The following is a 24,877-nucleotide window of genomic DNA, read 5'->3' as shown; positions in this document are numbered from 1 at the left end:
GTGGGATGCATTGGGGCCACCCTGCAGTGACTACAGGAATGAGTTGGGGTGAGGAAGAGGGCCGTGGGCAGACATGAGGATTAGGGAAGAGACAAAGGGTAGAGCTGGAGGAGGATCAGAGGGCCAAAGAGGTTGTGGGAGTTTGCTTTGTTTTGTTTGCTTGCTTTTGTTATTTTAAGAACGGAGAGACTTAAGCTTATTTAAATGACAAGGGAAAGGCTTAGAAGAGAAGGAGAAATTCAACTATTTTCTTGATTTCCCTAAGCCTTAATTTGCTCATATGAAAAAATGGATACTATTTATCACATAGAGTTACCCTAGGGGTTCCTGCAGGTACCCCACTTAGAACAGGACCCGTGGTCTGGACTCAATGAATGTTCATTCTTTCCCTTTCACTCTCACACTGAGCAGGGAGGGCATTCAGACCCTTTCACGTAAGGGATCTGAAGGGATTTGTGCATGACCGTGGCTCCTCCTTCCTTGAATGTTGTTGACTCTAGCCCCTATTACAACAAATAATCAGACAGTCTGTGACCTCAACTGTCTGTTACTTGGGCGAGAAGTTAGTCTTTGCCAGCAGGCGTCTCAGATTCTGAAGACCAGCAGCTGGTCCTTCCATAAAGGCGTGGCCCATGTGGCTTTAGAACTTGATGGAGACCCCTTGGGCAAGCAGCTGGTAACTTTCTAACCTGTGGCTCCCAGGCATTCCGTCCGTACTTGTGGCCCAGCTGCCTCACTTCTCCAGGAATCACTTGTCTGCTCCGTACTGGGCCCAGCCACTGACCCTCCCTCCACATCGTGTGGTCGTCAAAGACTTCTCCCCATCCCCAGCCCGGAACATTTCCTTATATTTCCTTATGAGCGGCTGGAGCCCCCTCCAAGCCCTCTAGTGGAACCCACCCATAGACACTGCCCTAGGAGCTCCTCTGCTGAGCTTCAGATAGGGTCCCTGCCCTGTATTCCCCTCATGACCTCTTCAGGTCCAGAGAGCCTCAAAGCTAGGTACCTTGGAGGTCAAGACTTCAAGGAACCTGGGGTTCAGAAGACTTTGGTCTCAGAGATTCTGGGGGCTCAGGGGTTCAGGGCTACTGTGAAGACTATTTCATTCAAATTTGCATCATTTGGTCATTTGAAGACTGGCTGGATGACTTGGGTCAGATTCTCTAAAAGCAGAGCCTATTTAGATGTACATGGTCTGCGGAGGGAGAAAGGGAGTTAAAGAAGCAGCACAGGTGAGGGGAAAGAGTTAAGGATGTGCCTCAGCTAGATTCTTGCTTTGCCTGCACCACAGGGTTTGTCCCACTTGGAAGCAAGGGGACCAGCCTTGAGTTCCTCCATATTAATCTGTCATTGGCTGCAGGCTGCTGGTCATGGAGGGCATCTGGCATGTAACCTCCCAAGCGAGGCTCCCATTCCACCAAGGGCAGTTCTCTAGAAAAGTGGGTAGCTGTGAACTGTTAGCTGCCAACATTCACTAGGGGATGGTCCACTGGCCTGGGAAAGGGGACATGGGCAGGACACCAACAGCATCCACTACAGTGGAGAACTTAGTTGCTCATTAAAGCATCAATTCAGTGGAGCGATGGTTTAAAAAAAAAAATCCATTAGTAAGGTAAGGACTGCGTGAATGAGCTTGCTGAAATTTAAAATTTGTCATGATGAACAGGAATGAACTCATAGCAGCAGGTATACCTGGGTGGATGGTGCAGGAGGGTGCCTCTACCACACACCGCCCAGGTTATATGTTCACTGCAATGTTAAGGTCACCTCAAGTGGTGGTGGTGAGGTCTCTCACTTAAGCACAGGGGATTTAGCCTTGACCTTTAACCTAAGTGGGTGAGGATTTATTTAACTGCCATTTTCTCCCCTTTGTGTGTGGTATTTCTCTAGCCTTGGTTCCTAGAGTCCAGGTCTGGGTCTGGCCATTTAGTTTTCCATTCTTCTGTCTGAATCCACACATCGTCTTCTTGGTTTCCATTCCCAGGTGGGCAGCATGAAATGTCTGTCTTACCTCTCTAGTGTTCTCAGTGTCTAACTATAATTGGTAGTTACCCTAATTATAGAAAAATCCTGATGCTTTGCTCCCTAAGTGTGTATGCAGCAGACGTCCAGGCTATGTTTGTTTTCCTTTGGGCTTCTTGTAATGCCAAGTCCCATATCCACCTTCAAGGCCATGTTTTCTCTCTGGCCACTTGTACCCTAAGGACAGTCTCTGACCTCCCAGCACTCCAGGTGGTCATTCCTGGCCACATGACCCCAGCGTCAGTGCCCATGTGAGTCCCACTTGTGGCCTTCCTAAGGCGCCCCTGTGGTTCCCTTGGCATACTGACTATTCCCCTCCTCACCATCCTTACTGTGCTGGCCTCACGTTGCCCTCAACACCTCTGCTCTCTCCTAACTTCAGCACTTAGTGGTCCTGTGACCTCTGCCCCAGGTTGTGAGTAAGGCTGTTTATCTTGTCTTTGTGGTTGGGGTGGGAGAGAAGAGCTGCTGGCAAGAGTAGCATAAGACAGATGACCCAGGAAGTGAGAGACTCATAGACTCTTCCTCTATGATTTGCCCCTTGCTCCTCCTTTGAAACTTGCCCTGACAAAGGGTATCTGCCACGTGTTCAGACAGGCTCCGAAAGGCCTTTAAGGCTTTCCACCCCAAGCTCCAAGGGTTCTGTTTGTACATTCTGGTCTGTAGTATCAGGAAAGTGAGTGACCCCAAGCTTGACCTCACTCCACAAGCCCCACCACCTCTGGGTCCAATAACAAATAGACAACCTTTCTTTTTCCCTCCCCCGCTCTGCCACAGCTGTGGAAACAAGACCATGCCCCAGTTAGGCACTGAGAAAAGAACTGTCATAAACCAAACACTTGCTCCATGCCATCTCTATCCTGGGAGTTGTTTTTTTGTTTTTGTTCTGTTTTTTTTAACAACTCTATTGAGGTTTAATTTGTAAACTGTACCCATTTAAAGTATAAAAGTCTCTGAGTTATCACAGGTGTATACACCCATGAAACCATCACCACAACCAAAATATAGAACATTTACATCCTCTCCAAGTCTCCTTGTGCCCCTTTGTATGAGAGGAGTTTTGCACACTTTTATCTCATTTAATCTTCACAAGTCTGAGTCGAAATAGCTAGCTCCAATTTACAGAAGGGAAAACTGAGGTACATAAAGGTTAAGTGACTTGCCTGTGTCACACAGCCGGAAAGAGGCCGAGCCAGGATATAAAACCAGGCATGTCTCATTCCAACATCTGTTGTCTTGTCTGTGTGCTTCCTCAGGGGGCCTCTAAACCTAGAGGAGAGCAAAGCCTCAGGACAGTACAAGGCTCACTTGCAAACTAGTTGTTCCCTCAGTAAGTTTCTTTGCTCATTTCTCTCATTTCTAAAGCCTTTCTTTTGTTTTCTTTAATTAACTTCAATTTCTGTTTTTCTTCATCTTTTGGACTTAGCTTCCTTCAGAGAATAAAGCGTGAGACTGAAACTGAATTTAGACTTTCCTTATCAATATTGCCATATTTGTTCAGAAGTTCATTGAAACACTGGCTATTTCTGGCTCGTCTGGTTGTCTTTTTCAAAATTACTATTTTTAAAGGCTGTGTAGCCAAGACCAGAGGGAAAAAGAAGGCATGTGTGGGCTTCCAGAAATGCAACAACATGAAAAAAGATGAAAACTGGCAGCATTGGGAGAGCCCCAAGGTCCTGGGCTCTGGCCTTGCGTGCTTCAGCCCCGACCACGTCACCCCTGAGAAACGCAGGCAGTGCACAAGCCAGCCTTCTCCTTTCACTCCTGAGTTCTATCTATCTGTGGTCTTCTGTTTTCCAAAAGTAACAGTTAAGTATAAACACCCAGGGAATGACCTGATTTTTGCCGCGAGAACCCATGAAGTTTATATTTCCTGGCCGTGTCCGTCTAAATGAGAAGGCCCCATGTTGTGTTAGCACAGATTTCACGGAGGGCATGGGGGAGGGGAGAGGGCTGGAAGGATCACTGGCTGATTACGGAGAGTGCAGACTCAGGAAAGCAGAGGGGAGGTGAGAGGAATAGCACTTCCACAGGCAAGGGGCTGGGCTTCTCCATCTTGTGGGCAGAATTTAATTTTTGGTTGAAATTCAGTGAATAACAAACTTTACTATTACTCATGAGGAGAAAAACAGGCTTGGGATACTTTTTCATGAGTAGACTACTTGTAAACAGTCGGTGTCCTTGTCTTCATTTGAGGTTTTGGGAAAACTGTGACATAGTGAGAACCTGTTTCTGAGCCAGGACCTTGACCTGAGAACCTCGGGAGACAGGGAGAGTTTGGCTCAAGGCCCCGGGCTGTCATCCAGGGATGTTCTAGGCTCAGGAGCTCTGGAGGCAGAACCTCCAGACATATAAACACACACACACGGAGCTCAGACTGACCATAAAGGTCCAGGTCAAGGCCGGGCCCCACACAGCCAGCGTGGGCTGACCTTTCCCAAATCCTCAGCTCTGACATTATATACTAGGCCAGTGTCATTATATACTAGGCCAGTGTTTCCTGCATGAGAAGGAGTGAGGGAGGAGAACACGACTCATCTCCTGCCCATATTCCAGGCACCTTTTGTCTTCATGACATATTTAAGCTCATGGGATGAGTTACAGGGAGAAGGAATTGAGCAGACATTGATTATGCCCAGGGTTGACACTAAGAGGACCTTTACCATTCTTTGCTACTGTCACAAATCAAATAATGCCCTGGCTGATGGACTTCTAGACTGAATCAAGCTTTATCAAAATGGGCATCCACCATTCACTTATTCAGCTCTTTGCTCACTCATTTATTCATTCAACAAACATTTATGGAATGGCGACTATGTGACATGCTGTGTGCTGGGGATACAGAGGCAAAGAGGACATGTCCTTGATCTCAGAGAGTTCTCGGGCTAGCAGGAGCTGAGCAGGTTATACAGTGAGAGCAGAGTGGCGCGCCCAGTGCAGGGGCACAGAGAGCACAGATGGATGCTGTTCCCATTGTTTCGGTGAGTAACACATTACTCCCAATTGAGACCATTTAGGGTTGAAGTCTCAAACTGGTTTTATGCTGTCAATATAAGGGTGAGAGGTATCCATTTATGATAAAAACTCTGAATAAAATGGGTATAGAAGGAAAGTACCTCAACATAATAAAGACCATATATGAGAAACCCACAGCTAATATCATCCTCAATGGTGAAAAACTGAAAGCTATCCCTCTAAGAACAGGAACCAGACAAGGATGCCCACTGTCACCACTCCTATTTAACATAGTACTGGAAGTCCCAGCCAGAGCAATCAGGCAAGAGAAAGAAAGAAAAGGGATCCAAATTGGAAAGGAAGAAGTGAAACTGTCACTATTTGCAGATGACATGATTTTATATATAGAAAACCCTAAAGAATCCACGAGAAAACTTTTAGAAGTAATAAACGAATATGGTAAAGTTGCAGGATACAAAATCAGCATACAAAAATCAGTTGCATTTCTATACACTAACAACGAAGTAGCAGAAAGAGAAATTAAGAATACCATCCCATTTACAATTGCAACAAAAAGAATAAAATACCTAGGAATAAACTTAACCAAAGAGGTGAAAGAGCTGTACACGGAAAACTATAAAACATTTCGGAAAGAAATTGAAGAAGACACAAAGAAATGGAAAGATATTCCGTGCTCTTGGATTGGAAGAATTAACATAGTTAAGATGTCCATACTTCCTAAAGCAATCTATAGATTCAATGCAATCCCTATCAAAGTTGCAACAACATTTTTCACAGAAATAGAACAAAGAATCCTAAAATTTATTTGGAAAAACAAAAGACCCTGAATAAGTAAAGGAATCCTGAGAAAAAAGAACAAAGCTGGAGGTATCACACTCCCTGATTTCAAAATATACTACAAAGCTATAGTAACCAAAACAGCATGGTACTGGCACAAAAACAGACACACAGATCAATGGAATAGAATCGAAAGGCCAGAAATAAACCCACACATCTATTGACAGCTAATCTTTGACAAAGGAGCCAAGAACATACAATGGAGAAAAGAAAGTCTCTTCAACAAATGGTGTTGGGAAAACTGGATAGCCACATGCAAAAAAATGAAAGTAGACCCTTACCTTACACCATACACAAAAATGAACTCCAAATGGATTAAAGACTTGAATGTAAGACCTGAAACTATGAAACTTCTAGAAGAAAACATAGGCAGTAGGCTCTTCGACATCAGTCTTAGCAACATATTTTCAAGCACCATGTCTGACCGGGCAAGAGAAACAATAGAAAAAATAAACAAATGGGACTACATCAAACTGAAAAGCTTCTGCACAGCAAAGGAAACCATCAACAAAACGAAAAGACAACCTAACAATTGGGAGAAGATATTTGCAAACCGTACATCTGATAAGTGCTTAATCTCCAAAATATACAAAGAACTGATGCATCTCAACAACAAAAAAACTAACAACCCAATTAAAAAATGGGCAAAAGACCTGAACAGACATTTCTCCAAAGAAGATATACAGATGGCCAACAGGCACATGAAAAGATGTTCAAAATCATTAACTATCAGGGAAATGCAAATCAAAACTACAATGAGATATCACCTCACGCCCGTCAGAATGGCTATAATTAACAAGATAGGAAACAACACGTGTTGGGGAGGATGTGGAGAGAAGGGAACTCTCATACACTGCTGGTGGGAGTGCAAACTGGTGCAGCCACTACAGAAAATGGTATGGAGATTCCTCAAAAAATCAAGGATAGAACTACCATATGATCCAGCTATTCCACTGCTGGGTATTTATCCAAAGAACTTGAAAACACCAATTTGTAAAAATACATGCACCCCTGTGTTCACTGCAGCGTTATTCACAACAGCCAAGACTTGGAAGCAACCTAAGTGCCCATCAAGGGACGAATGGATAAAGATGTGGTGTATATACACAATGGAATACTACTCAGCCATAAGAAACGATGAAATCCAGCCATTTGTAATATGGATGGACATTGAGGGTGTTATGCGGAGTGAAATAGGTCAGAGGGAGAAGGTCAAATACCGTATGATTTCCTTCATTAAGTAGTAGATAACAACAACAATAAACAAACACATAGAGACAGAGATTGGATTGGTGGTTACCAGAGGGGAAGTGGGGAGGGAGGAGGGCGAAAGGGATAATTCGGCACATGTGTGTGGTGATGGGTTGTAATTAGTATTTGGATGGTGAAGATGATGTAATCTATGCAGAAATAGAAGTATAATGATGTACACCTAAAATTTATACAATGTTATAAACCAATGTTACTGCAATAAACAAAAAATTAAAAAAAAAAAGGGTGAGAGGTATCCCTAAAATATTAGCCAATCCCCATATCATAAATACCTTTCATTTTACCAGTGACAGCCCATTTCTGATATTTATCATGGTAGTTAATAGGCCACTAATTTGACCAATAGGAAGCCATTTCAGATATTCAGCGTGCTAATTAGCAAAGCAATGGCTTTGCTCAAGATACAGACAATAGAAGTACTTGTAGTCACCACATCTAGAGGATGAGTTCCTGAGGAGAATGCTAACTGTCCACCCCTACACTGTGAATGCTTGATTGGAATGTCAGCAGTTGGTTTACAGCTTAGGGTAACACACACATAATATCACACAGTATATTCTTGAAATATTTCAAAGTACAGTCATCCTAAGAAGGATGTCTACTGTCTTTATAATTGAGTAACATCTTAACAATGTATAATATTGTTGAATTACATTTTCTTTCCCTCAAAGGTTATAGACATTGTTCTTTTGTTTTCTACTATTGAATGCTGAGGAGAAATTTTAGGCAAGCCTGATTTAATTTTTGTTCTTGTATGTAATTTGCCTTTTCTGCCTGGATTTCAGTTGATTTCTTTATCCTTGGCATTCAGTAATCAAATTCTGTGTCAGTTTTTCCTGGAATATGGTGTGCACTTTTGATTGTTTAAATTTTTATATAAGAGTAACTTAAATACAAAATGTTTCAAAAATCAAAGGTTATAGAGCTCACTGAATTATATCGTAAACACACCCATGTAATCATCACTAAGGTCAAAAAGTTGAACATCACCAGCAATCCCAAAACCCTCCTAGTGTTCCCTTCCAGTCACTACCTCCCTGAGAATAACCACTATCCAGACTTCTAAAGCCATGAATTACATTTTCCCTGCCTAAACTTTGTTTCAGTGGAAGCATAGAGTGTGTACTCTTGTATATGGCTTCCTTTGTCCAACATTATGTCTGTAAGACATCTATGTTGTTCCATGAAGCTGTAGTTCATTCTTTTTCTTTGCTATAGTATATTTCATTCTACTGTTGATGAACATTTTTGTTATTTCAAGTTCGGGACTATTATAAGAACATTCTGGGGCCGGCCCCATGGCTTAGCGGTTAAGTGCGCGTGCTCCGCTACTGGCGGCCCGGGTTCGGATCCCTGGCGCGCATTGACGCACCGCTTCTCTGGCCATGCTGAGGCCGCGTCCCACATACAGCAACTAGAAGGATGTGCAACTATGACGTACAACTATCTACTGGGGGGCTTTGGGGAAAAAAAAACAAAGGAGGAGGATTGGCAATAGTTGTTAGCTCAGAGCCGGTCTTCCTCAGCAAAAAGAGGAGGATTAGCACAGTTGTTAGCTCAGGGCTGATCTTCCTCACAAAAAAAGAACATTCTGGGTCTTTTGGTGCCCACATTGCATGCATTCCTCTTAAGTATAGACGTAGGAGTTAAATTGCTGGGTCATAGGGTATGTATATGCTCAACTTTAGTAGATAATGCCTAACCGGTTTTCAAAATAGTTGTACCCATTTATACTCCCACCAGCAGTGTATGAAGTTCCAGGAGCCCCATATCCTCACCAACAATTGGTATTGTCAGTCTTCTTAATTTTTAGCATTCTAATGTATAAGTTGTAATATCACTTAATTTGAATTTCCCCTATTATTAATGATGTTGAGCACCTTATCATATGTTTATTGGCTATTTGAATATCTCATTTGTGAATGGCCTATTCAGTTCTCTTGCCCGTTTTTCTACTGGGTTGTCCATTTATTTCATATCGATTTGTAGGAGTTCTTGATATTATTCTAGATACCAGAACTTTTGAGGTTATATGTGTTGCAAATATCTTCTGCTAGGTAAGTTGCCTTTTCACTTTCTTCATGGTATCTTTAATGAACAGAATTTTAATGTAGTCTAATTTATTAATCCTTTCCTTTTTAAATAAAATGTGGTAAAAAAACACATCACACAAAATTTACCATCTTAACCATTTTAAAGTACAGTTCAATAATATTTAAATATAGTCACATTGTTGTGAAACAGATCTGCAGAACATTTTCATCTTGCAAAACTGAAACTCTATACCCACTGAACAATAACTCCCCTTTTCCCCCTCCCCCAGCCCCTGGTACCCACCATTCTACTTTCTGTCTCTGTGATTTTGACTATTCTAGGTACCTCATAAAAGTGGAATCATATAGTATTTGTCTTTTTGTGACTGGCTTATTTCACTTAGCATAACATCCTCAAGGTTTATCTATGTTGTAGAATGTGACAGTAATCTTTTCCTTTTTAAATCAGTTTTTGTATATTTTTAAAATCAGGTTAAGGAAGTTTTCTTATATTCTTAATTTGTAAGGGTTTTTATCCTGTAGACTTTTGTCAGATGCTTTTCTGAAACTCTGTTTTTCAGCTAAACCAATCCTGGGACAAACCTAAATTGGTATGATGTATTATCCTTTTTTTTTTTTTTATAATTTTATTTATTTATTTTTCCCCCAAAGCCCCAGTAGATAGTTGTATGTCATAGTTGCACATCCTTCTAGTTGCTGCATGTGGGATGCGGCCCCAGCATGGCTGGAGAAGCGGTACGCTGGTGCGCGCCTGGGGATCCGAACCCCAGGTGCACACTTAACCGCTAAGCCACCGAGCCGGCCCTGTATTATCCTTTTAATATATTGTTTAATTATTCAGCCTACCAATATTAATATATTACTGGTTTCAGTTTGTTAATGCTTTATTTATGAGTTTTGCATCTACGTTTAGTGAGATTGGTCTGCAATATTACTTTCTCATCCTGTCCTCGCCAAGGCTTTGGTACCAAGTTTACACTGGATATATAAAAGAAGTTGGGAAGTATTTCCTCTTTTTCTGTTCTCTGGAAGAGTTTGTATAAAATTAGAATTATCCTCCTAAATATTTGATAGAATTTATTGGCAAAGCCACTGTGTCTAAAGTTTTCTGGGTGTAGTGGGATTCAATTTCATTAATAGTTAATGGCATATAAAAATTTTCTATTTCTTCTTGTGGCGCTTTTGGTAAGTTGTATTTTTCTAGGATTTTGTCTATTTCATCAGAAATTTTAATTTTGAGGGACATAAATTTATCATAGAATCCTGTTATTGTCTTTCCTAATATCTGAAAGATCTGTGGTGATGCCTCTTTTTATTCCTGATGTTTTCATTTGTGTTCTTTCTAAATGTTTCTTAATTAGTCTTGCTAGGGGCTTATCAATGTTATTAGTTTTTTCAAAGAACCAACTTTTGGCTGTGTTGATCCTCTCTATTGTATGTTTGATTTTTATTTTATTAATTCTGCTCTTTTTTATCTCCTTCCTGTACTTTGTGTTTAATTTACTCTTCCTTTCCCAGCTTCCTGAGATCAATATGATTTTCAGCCTTTTTTCTTTTCTAACATAGATATTTAAAGCTATAACTTCCCCTGTGAGCACAGCATTTGCTGCTTCCCACAAGTTTTGATGTGTCATAGTTTCATTATTATTCAGTTAGAATGTCTTCTAATTTCCGTTGTATTTCTCATTTGACTCATTTGAGTGATTTAGAAATATTTTGTTTAATATCCATACATATGGGAATTTCCTACTAATTTTTTTTGTCTAAGTTAATTTCACTAAGGCTAGAGAACATTATGTGTGATTTAATCCTTTAAAGTTTGTTGACATTTCTTTTATGGTCAATTTTGTAAAAGTGTACTATGTGCAGTTGAATGTTTATTGTACAGTTGTAGGATGTGGTCTATATATGTCAAGTGGGTCAAATATATTAATTAAGCATGTTGTTGTTTTTTTTTTTTTGCTTGAGGAAGATTAGCCCTGAGCTAACATCTGTGCCAGTCTTCCCCTATTTTATATGTGGGTTGCTGCCACAGCATGGCTGACGAGTGGTGTAGGTCCGTGCTCAGGATCTGAACCCCAGAACCTGGGCCACCAAAGCAGAGCACGGCAAACTTAACCAATAGGCCACAGGGCCGGCCCCTAATTAAGCATGTTTTTCAGATATATATTCTTACCTTTTTGTCTATTTGTCCTAACTGTTAATGATAGAGATGGTTAAAACATTTCTCTATGATCATGGATTTATCTGTTTCTCCTTTTAGTTAATATATTTTAGATTCATATATTTTGAGGCTGTGTTAAGTACATACCAATTTAGAATTTACTATCTTTCTGGTGAATTGGAATATTTATCTTTATGAAATGCTCCTCTTTATCTCTAGTAATGTTTTTTGTTTTAAAGTCTTCTTTGCTGGTTGGTCTTTTCACGGTATATATTTTTTTTCAGTCTTTTCCTTTCAACTTCTCTGTATACTTATATTTAAAGTATATCTCTTATAAGTACCAAATAACCAATTGGCGCATTAATCCATTTTGCATTTAATCATTAATAAATTTGAGTTTAAAATTACTATCTTTTTATTCGTTTTCTCTCTGTTCTTTGTTCTTTGTTCTCTGCTTTTCTGCATTCTTTTGGAGTGATTAAGCATTTTTTAAATTATTACATTTACCTCCCTATTACATTCTAATACATTCTTTTACTTTTCTTTTTGTGGTTACTCTAGAAATTATAACAGGCACCCTTGACTTATCAATACTAATATAAATTAATACTTTTTACCATTTCCTGGACAATTCAAATACCTTCAAACATTTAGACTCCATTTACCTCCTCCCAATTTCTATGCTGTTGTCAAATGTTTTGAATAATTATAGTGTGTGTGTGTGTGCGCGCGCGCGCGTACTTGTTTTTTTATGCAGTCAGTATTCACTTAGATTTCCCTCTCCGTATTTACCTGTTTCATTGTTCTTTCCTTCCTGCATCTCTGAGCTCTCAATGAGGATATTTTCACAGAGTAAGAATTCTAGGTTGGTAGTTCTTTTCTTCTCACACTTGGAAGATATCATCACATTGTCTTCTGCTTTCATTGTTTCTTTTGAAAAGTCAGCTTTCAGTTGCTTTTTTGAAGGTTATGTCTGCCTTCACTGGTTGCTTTTAAATTTTTCTGTCTATGTAGAAAATAGTTTCTACGCCCAAGATGTAGAAACTATTTGAACCATCCTGCCATCTATTATCCTAATTCTAATTGCCCTACCTGGTTTTTAGCAGTTTAATTTGGTGTAATTTTCTATGAATTTATTCTGCTTGAGGTTTGCAATGATTCTTGAATATGTGCCTTCAGGTCTTTTTCTCAGTTTTGTAAAATTCTCAGTCTATTCTGTTCCTTGCAGTTTCTGATTTATTTTCTGGTTCTGTCATAAGGTAACATGGGACCTCCTGAAGTTTAAAATCACCCTTTTCATAACATTCTGTTATTTTATCACCTCACCTTTGAGCTTCTGTTTTATTGCACTCACTTTCCTAAGTTCTATAGTGTGAAGCATTTGTAGAGAATTTGTTCTGTTCCTTAAATTGTTATTTCTTCTAAGTTAGGTTCTTTGCCTTTTTCACGCATCTTCCTTTCACCCAGAAGAGGGAATGGTAGCTGGAAGGAACAATTCAGCTGAAGTGGTATGTCGTTTTACTTTTGTTTATCTGTTTGTTTTAAAATATCTGGGCTCCGCTTTCTCTTCAGAAGTGTTGTCAAATGTCTTGTATCAAGGTTTACTTCACCTGCACCATTGGAAGTCCTGGCATTTTGGATTCTATCAGGAAGAATCAGCCCTGCTGGTTATTGGTCTGTTTCTCTCCACCTTTTCTTTGCTTCTCTCTGGGACTTGTTGACTCCCCAATACGGTTTTTGAAGGGTGAGGGTGGGTTAGGAGCTGAGCCATGCTGCCCTTCTCTACTCTGCTCCAGAATCTTCTGTTTCTCATCTTGGTAACCAGTTGTTGAAATTTGTTGCAATACATTATGCCCTTTTCCACGCATGGTGGTTGTTGGTAAAAATTTTTTCTCTATGTTTAGTATAGTTTCCTCATCTTTTAAAATTCATATTCAACAAACCTAGTCGTGTGAGCATGTTTTTAAAAATTTATTGTGGAGTTTCCACATTTTAATAAGTATAGGGGAGAGAAAGTGTGATGCAGTTTCAACTGGAACACTTAGATATTTTCAAGTGTGGTATATAATCTACCCTAATGATAAGATGATTTTTACTTATGGCCCCTGGTAACACACTCAAGTGGTCTGGAATGTAAATGATGAGGTAGAAGAAGGAGAAAGCAGAACAGAGGGCTGGCAATCTGAAGGAGCAAGAGCAAAGAAACACGTTATACTAGAGCTGATGGAAACGGAAAATGGGGTGTGAGGAGAAGAGACTGGGAAGAAGCCAGAGCAGAGGTTACAGGGACATGTCAAAACAACAAATACTCTGAGGCGCTGGAAGATTTGTGAGTATCCCTCACTCACGCTTCTCTTTAGCTGTTGGTTGTTTGGGTAGAATTCTGTTTACCGATGGGCCGTATCAATCTTGGCATCTGCTTGGGGTTACAAGAAGACGGTCTGTGAGAATAGTAAGGGAGTACTCCTACTCTGCTGCCCACCTTGATGTGGGCTCCCTGCCAGCTCTCCCTTTGGCAAAACTCTGTGCAAATATTAGTTCCTTTCGCTTATTTACACCCAACGGTCAATGAGCTACAGTTGATGACCTGAAAGAAAATGAACACAGTGTCAGAATTTAACCAGAGATGACAAAAGTTCCATGGAATAAAACAGAACCATTTGTGAACTTGTGATGGTTTGATGTCTTAGGGCAGCAGTAAGGCAACAAAGAAATACTCTCTGTAAAATAACATGTGGTAAGAGGCCTTCCATTGCAGACCACGCGTGAGGTCATAGCCTGCGATTTCAAGTGGGTGAAAACTTCTTAAGCAAAAATGGTCTTGGAGAGACCTGCTTCCTGCCTTTCCCCATCGTGAAAGGGGACTGTGTTCTAGCTGAGAACACTGGCATATTCATCCTCAAGAGCAGAACCTCTGGGAGACAACTGGCAAATGTATATTGTTTTGCAAAAATAATATTTTCTTCTGCAAAGCCATAGAATACAATCTTTTTTAAAAACTAAAAAAAATTGGATATGACAAATTTGGGGCACAAATAACTTGTCAGATGTGTGGAATGCCAGGTTTCTTTGCAGTAGGACTAAAATTTGATGGCGAGGGATCACTTCCTTGCTTCATTGTGATGAATCTACTAGCAGTGGGGAGGGAGTTCTAGTAGAGTGCCCTTTTAAATTGAGAAGGGTGGGGGCACCAACGAGAGGCTGGGAAGAGAATAGATGTTCTCAAGGGCCAGGCTGTGGACTGATTTGCTCACCAGCATGTGAGAGGGGTGTGTGTGTGTGTGTGTGTGGTGCACACTCACGTGTATGTCTGTCTGTTCAAGTAGTCCTTCAATGATGGCATCTTTTCAGAGGATCTTCAGGGTGTTATAAGAGATTATGGTTATAAGTAATTCATTGCTCATAATTTGGAAATGAGTCTATAATCCTCTTGTGTTCGGGGGGCACTGTGCTCCCGGAAATAGATCTTAGCTCTGAGCGGTTATGAGGCAGGAATGAGGAGAATCTTGGGGTCTGAGCTATTGCAGATTTTCCCTCCTTGTCCTCCCAGTGCCATTAATTCCTTTACTCATTCAAGCATACCTGTAAGAATACCTACAATGGACTGGACACTCTTCCACTCTAGGGATACAATGTCTTGGTCCCTGCCCTCAAACAGCTCATTGCTAGTTTATTAGTTAGCTTTTTCTGCATAGTAAACCACACCCCGAAAATTTAATGGCTTAAAACAATGATTATTCATTTGGCTCCAGTTCTTTGTGTCAGCAGTTTGGGCTGGGCTCAGCTGGATCGTTCTTCTGGTCTTGGCTGGGCTCACTCAGGTGAATGTGGTCAGTCCCCAGGTCAGCTGGAGCTAGCTGGTTTAGGACGGCCTTGGTTGAGACAGTTTGCCTCTCATCCTTCAGCAAGCTATCCCAGGCTTGTTCACCTGGTAGCTGGCAGGGTTCCAGGACAGAGAGAAGGGGAGAGAGAGCAGAAGCATGCAAGGCTTTCACTGTATTCTCTAGGTCAAAGCAAGTGACAAAGCCAGTCCAGATTCAAGAGATAAAAAAAATAGGCACCACTTCTTGCAGAGAAGAGCTACAGGATCCATTACAAAAGGACTTAACACAAGGAAGAGGGGAGAATTGTGGCTATTTTTGGAATCAATCTACCACAGCCAGTCAGTACACACACGTGCAAGCAAACAATTTAACTACCTTATCTTTTTGTGTGTGTGTGTGAGGAAGATCAGCCCTGTGCTAACATCTGCCAATCCTCCTCTTTTTTTTGCTGAGGAAGACTAGCCCTGGGCTAACATCCATGCCCATCTTCCTCCACTCTATATGGGACGCTGCCACAGCATGGCTTGCCAAGTGGTGCATCGGTGTGCGCCTGGGATCCAAACTGGCGAACCCTGGGCTGCCGCAGCGGAGCGCGCGCGCTTAACCGCTTGCGCTGCCAGGCGGGCCACTAACTACATTATCTTAAGGTCAAAGATTTAAAGCATGGCCTTCTTAAATCTCCAACTGGATTCAATATGACTTGTCTATTATGTTCTGGGTAAATTTTAGGGAAAAGTCTTGTCATAGTAGCTTTTGTTTCATTTTGTTGCATGTTTAAGAAAGGGTGGTACTTAAATGCAAAACCTAATGTTTATTCAGTACAATGGGTGAGAATTTGTGCTCACAAAAGCTCTGCAGTTCAGCCTGATAGGTCTCAAGACCATGGGATTCTGTCCCATATGAGAGCTCCATGAGAGCAGGGACTGCTTTTCCTGGTCACCAGCGATCCCGAGCCCTAGAAGTGCCAGAAAGATAGTCAGCACTCAGTGAATTTGTTGAACGAAGGAGTGGATGGATGCAGTACTTAAAATGATGGTGAAACTGAGAATGAGGCAGTGTGATATAACAGTGAGTATGGGAGGAGCCTGATGGAGCCCTGGGAGCCTGTATTTGAACTCTTTGAGGCTCCTAAGAATGGTCCAGCCATCTGATATGGTTTTTATCTGGGGATTGTGAACAGGACATCATGGGGTGGAAGGGTTTCCTGAAATAATTACAGAGGTATCTTTTTCTAAGCATAAAACATACATGCATTTCACATTTATCAGATACGTTTCCTCTTTATCCACTGTTTTCCATTTTTGACTGAGGACACAAGTAATGTGAATGGGCTTAAATTTTAGGAGCAGATCAGAAAGGATTTTTAAATTTATTTATAACTCTGCAAGTCATTAAATAAGCAAGTTACCGAGTCTTATTAGAAATAAGCTGCATGCCCACTAATCCAGTTTCAGCACCCAGGAACGCACCACATGGCACCTCAGCATTCCATCAGACCTTGGTTCTGGAGCTCTTGGCATTTTGTGCTTCCCAGGGTGCAAAGTGAAGTGGGGAAAAACTAAGATCTGTTTCGGCCTGCAGAACACTTGTGACCTAAAATGTAGGGGGTTAGAGGTTGGTTCCTCACACCAACAATCAGTTCTCCAAGTCTCTGGACACCTGCTGGATGTCCTACAATTCAGCTCAACTCTAACACTAACCACCTGGAGTTACTGCAGACCCCATCGGTTAAGGGCTCAGTCCCATAATACTGCCCCCATTTCACATGCCAATCACAAGTCCAGGTTGTCACCTGTACTTCTTTTTTTTTTTTTTAATTTTATTTATTTATTTATTTTTCCCCCAAAGCCCCAGTGGATAGTTGTATGTCATAGCTGCACATCCTTCTAGTTGCTGTATGTGGGACGCGGCCTCAGCATGGCCGGAGAAGCGGTGCCATCGGTGCGCGCGCGGGATCCGAACCCAGGCTGCCAGCAGCGGAGCGCATGCACTTAACCACTAAGCCACGGGGCCGGCCCTGTCACCTGTACTTGTAACCAACTGGCTGTAAATTGGGGGTTCTCACGACCCCCTCCTCAGGTTCAACAATTTGCTATAACAGCTTACAGAACTCAGGAAAGCACTTTACTTACACATACCAGTTTACTGTAAAGCGTATTATAAAGGATAGAGATGAACAACCAGATGAAGAGGTACATAGGGTGAAGTCTGAAAAGATCCTGAGGGAAGGAGCTTCTGTCCCTGTGAACTTAGGGTGCATCACCCCCAGCACGTGGATGCATTCACCAACCTGGAAGCTCTCTGAACCCTGTAGTTTAGAGGTTTTTATGGAGGTCTCATTATGTGGGCATGATTGATTAAATCATTGGCCATTGGTGATTAACTTAATCTCTAGCCCCTCTCCCTCCAGAGGTTGGGGAGTGGGGCTGAAAGTTTCAACCCTCCAATCCAGCCCCCATCCTGAAGCTATCTAGGGGCCCACCAAGAGTAACCTCATTAACATAAACTCAAGTATGGTCAAAGAAGCTTGTGATGAATAACACAAGATGTTCCTATCACTCAGGAAATTCCAAAGGTTTTAGGGGCTCTGTACCAGGAGCCAGTACTGGAGACAAAGACCAAATATATTTCTTATTGTATCACAATATCACAGAGAACCTTTCAGTTTAATAATTAAGTGTGTCTTCCAGTAGGACATGACTTTCAAAGACCATTGAGAGAGGGGAATGCCCAGCAGGCTGCTCTCTTCTGAGGACACGAGCTCCTAGAGACCTTCGTGACCAGTGTGATTCCCGTCTCATCAAGCTGTCCCTACATTCTGGGCCCCTAACTGTGGGGCCTCTGTTCTTTCTTACTCAGCTGGATTCAGAGGACTTCACAGTATAGTCTCACAACTCAGAAGTCTTACAAAGAGCAAATCAGTGTTTTAAAAGATACATTTTTACTTAATTATAAAATGTAGGGGAGGAAGACAGTTTCTCTACCCACTCTAGGTCCTTCTGGCTGGGTGACGAATTAACTTGATAGACAGAATAACAGGAGAAAATCAAACAAAGCTTTATAACATTTGAATTCTACGAGGCTCCTAAGAATAGTCCAGCCATACCATGGGGTTTTTTATTGGGGGATTGTGAAGAGGACATCATGGGGTGGAAGGGTCTCCTGAAATAATTACAGAGCTATCTTGGGAGTAACCCAGGAAAACTGGGTAACTCAGCCAGAATGACCAAAGCTGTCACCTTAAATAGCATCTTCAGCTAAAGACAAAGGAGGATGTTGGGGGTGGGAGAAGTCAGTTATGGGAGATTACCAGAAAAGGACAGTAAACATGAGTAAGGTTATTATGCAGATTTGTCCTTGCCTTCTGCATTGATAAGAGTTTCTAGAGATAAGGGTCATCCCCTCCCCCCCTTCCTGGAGCAGAGAGGGAGACATCTTTACAAATGGAGATTTCCCTTACAAATGTAAATGTCTTTTTTTTTTAACTAATTTATTTTTGTGTGTGTGAGGAAGATCGGCCCTGAGCTAACATCTGCCAATCCTCCTCTTTTTGCCAAGGAAGACCAGCCCTGGGCCAACATCCATGCCCATCCTCCTCCACTTTATATGGGACGCCGCCACAGCATGGCCTGCCAAGCGGTGCATCTGTGCACGCCTGGGATCCGAACCTGCGAACCCCGGGCCGCCCGCCACAGCGGAGCACACGCACTTAACCACTTGTGCCACCGGGCTGGCCCCATAAATGTCTCTTACAAAGCGGAACTTCTATTTCCACTTGGTTTTCAGAGCTTTTCCCATGTCTGCAGTTTTTAAAAGTAACCAGCCCAAAATAATCCTTATGCCAAAGAGACACATTTTGGGGTGGCCAATTCTGATCCCCTACACACACATACAAATCATAAGGGAGCAGATCAATAAATTATCAAAAAATAAAGAAATTTAGCTACCACACAGGTCAAGAAGTAGAACATTGCCAGTATCTCAAAAGCCCTTCTCATCCACAGACTCAATCATCCCGCCTTCTCTCCTCCCCACGTGTAACCACCATCCTGACTTTTAACATGGTAGATTAGTTTTGCCTATTTTTGAACTTTAGAATCTGTATAAATAGAATCACACAGAATGTGCTCTTTTGTGCCTGGCTTCTGTTGCTGAACATTATGGCTGCAAGAGTCATCCACGTTGTTGTGTGAAGCCGTGGCTGGTTCATTTTCATTGATGTACAGATTTTCTTTGTATGAATATATCACAGTTGTATCAGTTCTGCAGTTAATGGACATTTGAATTGTTTCCAGTTTTTGGTTATGATAAACATTTTTGTGCATGACATTTGGTGCTCATGTGCACACATTACTGTTGAGTATATATTTAGGAGTGGAATTGCTATGGCATGGAGCATGCAAATTTTCGATTTTAGTAGCAATACTAAACAGGCAGTTTTCTGTAGTGGTTGTTCCAGTTCACACTCCCACCAACAGGGCTGCACGTCTTTGTTAACACTGGATATTGGCAGTCTGTTTAATTCTAGGCATTCTGGTGCTATGTAATGATATCTCATTATCACTATAATTAGCATTTCTCTATGACTAATGAGGTTGAGCATCTTTACTTGTGTTTAAATGACTCTTTAGATATCTTTTTTGTGATGTGCTGATTCAAGTTTCTCGCCAACTTTTCTATGGTTTGTCTGCTTATTTATTATTCATTTGTAGGACTTCTTTATAAATTCTGGATACGAACCCTTTGGAAGTTATATGTATTGCAAATATCTTCAACTCTGTGGCTTGCATTTGAACTGTCTTCATGGTGGTGTTTGATGAACAGAAGTTCTTAAAGTTCATGTAATCCCATTATCTATCCTTGTGCCAATACCACAGTCTTAAAGTATGTACTCCAGCTTTTTTCTACTTTCTCAAGATTGCCTTGTCTATTCTTGGCCCTTTGCATTTCCATAAATTTTAGCATCAGCTTGTCAATGTCTGAGATTTTTATTAGGATTGTATTAAATCTGTATAGATGGATTTGGACAGAACTGACAACTTGACAATTTTGAGCCTTCCATTACATGAACATGGTATATCCCTTCATTTATTTAGGTCGTCTTTAATTTTGCTCAGCAATATTTTGTACCATTCCGTGTAGAAATCTTGCATGTCTTTTGTTAGATTTATTCCTAGTGTTTGATTTTTTTTTTTAATGCTATGGCAAATAGCATCTTTTTAAATTTTTGTTTTCTATTTATTGTTGATATATAGAAATACAGTTGATGTTTTATATTGACTGTAGACCTAGTGTCTTTGATAAACTCACATATTAAGTGTAACCATTTATGTGTAGATTCTTTGGGTTTATCTGTGATACAGTCATATCATCTGTGAATGACAGTTTTATTTCATCTGTTCCAGCCCTTTTTATTTCCCTTTCTTATGTTCTACACTGGCTCTGTGACGTTGGACCTAATAAGGTTTTTCCCTCTTTCCTTCCAGATGAGGCTGAGGCACATATCGACTATGAAGATAATTTCCCTGATGACAGATCCGTGTCATTCAGAGAGCTCATGGAGGATTCCCAGACAGAGGCAGAGGAGGACAGGGGTCAGGGAGAGGCCTCTGAGGAAGCTCCAAAACAGCACCATCTGGTATCCATTTCTGTGAGAAGAGGAAACATAGCCCAAGATACAGCCTTTATGCCATCTACAGGCTTGCCCGGTGCTGGGAGCAGTGTCCCCACAGACCTGCCAGGATCCCAACTAAACCAGAAGTACTTGTTCTGGTTTCCTGCTGAGACCCTCCACAAGCCTGAATTGGGAAAGGAGATGGATGATGACACCAAAAAGCAGTTTCCTGCTGGAGAAAACTACAGTGGCATAACATTGGCTCCAGGTGAACCTGAACCCAAGGTGATCTATAGCAGCACTGATGGTCCCTCAGTGCCATTTGTGGGCATAAATGACAGCAAGGCAGGAGACCCAATGGTGAGCAGCAGCGATGGGTCCTGGTTAGATGGCTACCCTGTGACTGATGGGGCTTGGAGGAAGATAGAAGCAGAAGAGGCAGAAGAGGAGGAAGATGGGGACAAGGGGGATGGGTCAGTAGGACTGGAAGAAAGTATTCTAGTTACTCCCAGTCAGCCCATTCTTGTGGAGGTTAAGAAGCCCAGTAGTACCACCCCCATACCAAGTGAGGACATGACCCATAGTTCAGTTCTTCCATCTCAAACACTAGATGTAGAAGCTTTAGCTCTCAGACCGATGAATGTGTCTGAAACTGAGGGTCCCAGCAAGGGGGATGGTGACTTGACCACTAAGTACCAGTCAACTGTTCCTTGGAGATTTGCCACAGAGAAGTCTCCCATAGTCACCCTACCTTATGAACTCACCAGCTCTACCCTGGAGACAGTAACAATTGCTGTCCAGAAGATGCCTAACCACATTCCCTCAACTATCATGGCGGCCACCCAGACTCCAACGGAAACCACTCCTCCTGAGGTCCAGGATAGCTTCCCATACCTGCTGTCTGAGGACTTCTTGGGACAGGAAGGCCCTGGCCCAGGTGCAACTGAGGAGCTTCTTCCAACCTTGGAGCCGTGTGTAGGGGACAAGTGTCCCAGCCTCAGCAGAGGCCCCATCATTGCCACCGTCGTCACTGTCCTGTGCCTGTTGCTGCTCCTGGCAGGTGTAGGAGCAGTGTGGGGCTACCGCAAGTGCCAGCACAAGAGCTCTGTATACAAGCTGAACGTTGGCCAGCGGCAGGCTCGGCACTACCACCAGCAGATTGAGATGGAGAAAGTCTAGCCACCTTTGGAGCGGGCTCTCCTAAAGCCGCTTGGGAGGAAAATAAACTGTGACACATCACATTGATAAACACTGATAATTCACTAGAGCATGAAACAGGTGGGGTAGGGCTCATCTTTTTTTCTCAGGTCTTTGTTTTCTAGGCTGAGAAGTGTCTCTGGAGGCACCTGGCAGGGCAGGAAGGCTTTGGTGGCATCATCACACATGTTAATATCTCCTCAACCATCTGCCCTGGAATGTATTGCACTAATCCCAGACCTGGGGTTGGGCCTTAATTCCAACATCAGGTCAAAACTCACCTCTTGCTTCATCATACTATTGTCTTCTTTTCCTTTTTTAAGACAAAAAATTACTGACTCCATGACCTGAAATTTTTGAAATAGGCTTGATAAACGGAGCATTTGAGACCAGTGTTATTTAGGATACAGATATTTAATTGTTGGGAGTGGGATATAGTAGAATAATGGGTTATTTCTTTTTAATGTTGTGATGTTGTTAAGGGCAAATGAGCTAAGAACCAGGACGTAGTCTAGAAGCTTTGAGATTTCTGTTTAATTGTTTGTTGAAATTGGAGAGCATTTAAGACTGACATTTTGTTGGAGGGAAAGGGAGGAGGGGCAGACACACATCCACCTCTGTTCCCTCCGTTCTGTGGGATAGCCCATCATTTTTTTAAAAACAAGGTTAGCTTTGTACTGGTAAGTACCGTTTCCTCTCGGAAGCAGTGGCCTAGTTGTCCTTGACCAAGTCTGTGCCTAGGAATGTCTTAGAATTTTTGCCAGGACTAACAAAACTCAGTCTTTGGTTTCCTCTCTCAGGATTAACCATTTCTCTGAACTCTAGTAAGAGGGAATGACATGGGAGGAAAAAAATGTTTTAAGAGGGCCAAGGACTAGGGTATCTATGGGTACCTACTTGATACAGAAGCAGATTAATTAAAAAGGAATATGAAACCTGTGCCGATCTATTCTTTACTCTATTTTGGCAATTGTGAGCTCTGTGGAAACAGCATGAGTCCAGGATGGACTGATCCTGGCTACTGAGCAACCCTTTCATGGTATCTAGATCATCTCAAAGTGGCTCAGCAAAGATTGTTTACAACAATGGTTCTCAAAGTGTGGTCCTCAGACCAGTGGCTTCACCATCACCTGGGAACTTGCTGGAGCTGCAAATTCTCTGGTTCCACCCCAGTCTTACGAAGCTTAAACCCTGGGAGGGGGGTCCAGCTATCCGTGTTTTAACTAGCCCTCCAGGTGTTTCTGATGCACACTCAGGTTTGAGAACCATTGGTTTATGATAACATACATTTTGATCTTTGAGGCCAGCTGAAGCTCTAGTGGCACAGAAGATGAGTAATACCCATGGCTTGTCTTGCATGGAAGTCAGGCATCGCTATGTGTACCTGAGGCACCCCTTGAAGCTGCCTAAATACCATCTCCAATGGTCTCCTATGTAATGGCACAGAAATAAAACACATTATATTTTTCTAATATGAATCAGCTTCTTAAAAATAGTTTTCAGTGGTAAAAAGTGATTGAAGGCAGTATATTTATTTTAAGACACTGTAAGAGTCTAAGTGTTTTTGTGTAGCATGAAAGAAATCCTGAACTTTTTTACAATGGAAAAATTGTTGGTGGTGTTTTACCTAAAGAAAAAAAGAATTCTCGCAACATGTTTCTACCCTGCCACCTCTTTTTGGTACAAGCTTTGGAAAAATAATAGGCTAAGTAGCTATAAAGTCAGTAGAGCAAAATCAAAGACCTTAGTCCCCATTACTTGGTAAAATGAAGGCCTGAAGGTACCAAATGGAATACCTATGTGTCAGATGAAATCTAGAACAATAGGAATGAAATGCTTTCTGCCTGTAGCCAAAGCAAAACACAAAGAATAAAAGCCAGAGACTGTATATATTTATAAATTAGATTCTTTTCTAATCTATTACAAGATAACTTTTCTATTTTTAACTATATAAAATAACCTCCGTCTCAACGTTGGGTTTGTGTTATCAATTATTATTATGTAATAACCCAAGAACATTGACTTAATACCAACACAAAAATAGGTACTATTAACACAAATGTATTAATTTATTACAAATATATTAATACATATAAATGTATTATTTTGTAGACATGACCTGCAAAATAAACCCAACACATCAGTTTTTAAATTTTATTGATTTGGTGTAATCTAAATTTAAAAGGCATGTAGAAAAGGAATGATTAAAACACTGTAAACCTAAATTGTATGTCATTAGGCATGTTTTGAGACTGGAAAATGTTTAATATTCATGAAAATTGGGTGGGGGGATCCATTAATGCAAAGCTTCTAAGATATTTAAAATAAATAATTATTTCCCCAAATAGTTGTTTAATGTATTTTATATCTGGGTTACATCACAATGGGTTTTTTTAAAAAAAGGATTCTCTAGTAATCTTGAAAATAGTGTCTTAATACTATATCTAAGACCGCCCTTTCTAAGCCTGACTCTCAGCCATGTTACCTCCTGCAGCCTGATTTCAGGGAAGCTCCTGCTTCCTCCTCCCTCCATCCCTCTTCCTCACTCCAACCAGAGACCATGCACTTCACCTCAACAACATGCCCAGGACCTTGCTACTCAAGGTGTGGTTCCTGGGCCAGCAGCACAGGCACCACCTGGGCTTGTTAGAAATGCAGAATCTCAGACCCCACCCCAGACTTGCTGACTCAGACTCTGCATTTAACAAAATGCTCAGGGGATGGGTATGAATGGTGAAGTTTGAGAAGCACTGGCCTAAGAGACCAGAACTGATTACCTCCCTCTCCTAACTGATGGGAAAATCAAAGGATAATTAAAGAGGGTTAGATGTAGGGACTAGTCATAAAAGCGTGGGTAGGGTTAAGAGAACCACCAAGGGATGGTGGAGGGCTGTTTGGAACTGGATGAGAGTTTCAG

The 24,877-nt window shown here is 41.6% G+C and overlaps 1 protein-coding gene across 1 annotated transcript in view; it reads left to right on the top strand.

The window, feature by feature from the left end:
* SUSD5 (sushi domain containing 5) overlaps positions 1-24,000 on the top strand; it is a 64,705-nt gene extending 40,705 nt beyond the window's left edge. Inside the window, exon 5 of the mRNA XM_058554637.1 lies at positions 20,636-24,000. Coding sequence (XP_058410620.1) covers positions 20,636-21,942 — 1,307 coding nt within the window. The 3' untranslated portion in view covers positions 21,943-24,000. The remainder of the gene's footprint in view (positions 1-20,635) is intronic.
* Positions 24,001-24,877: the final 877 nt, after the last annotated feature.

This window comes from Diceros bicornis, chromosome 2 (genome assembly GCF_020826845.1).
Source record: "Diceros bicornis minor isolate mBicDic1 chromosome 2, mDicBic1.mat.cur, whole genome shotgun sequence".
Taxonomy (NCBI): domain Eukaryota; kingdom Metazoa; phylum Chordata; class Mammalia; order Perissodactyla; family Rhinocerotidae; genus Diceros; species Diceros bicornis.
This window is presented reverse-complemented; position numbering and strand designations above follow the sequence as displayed.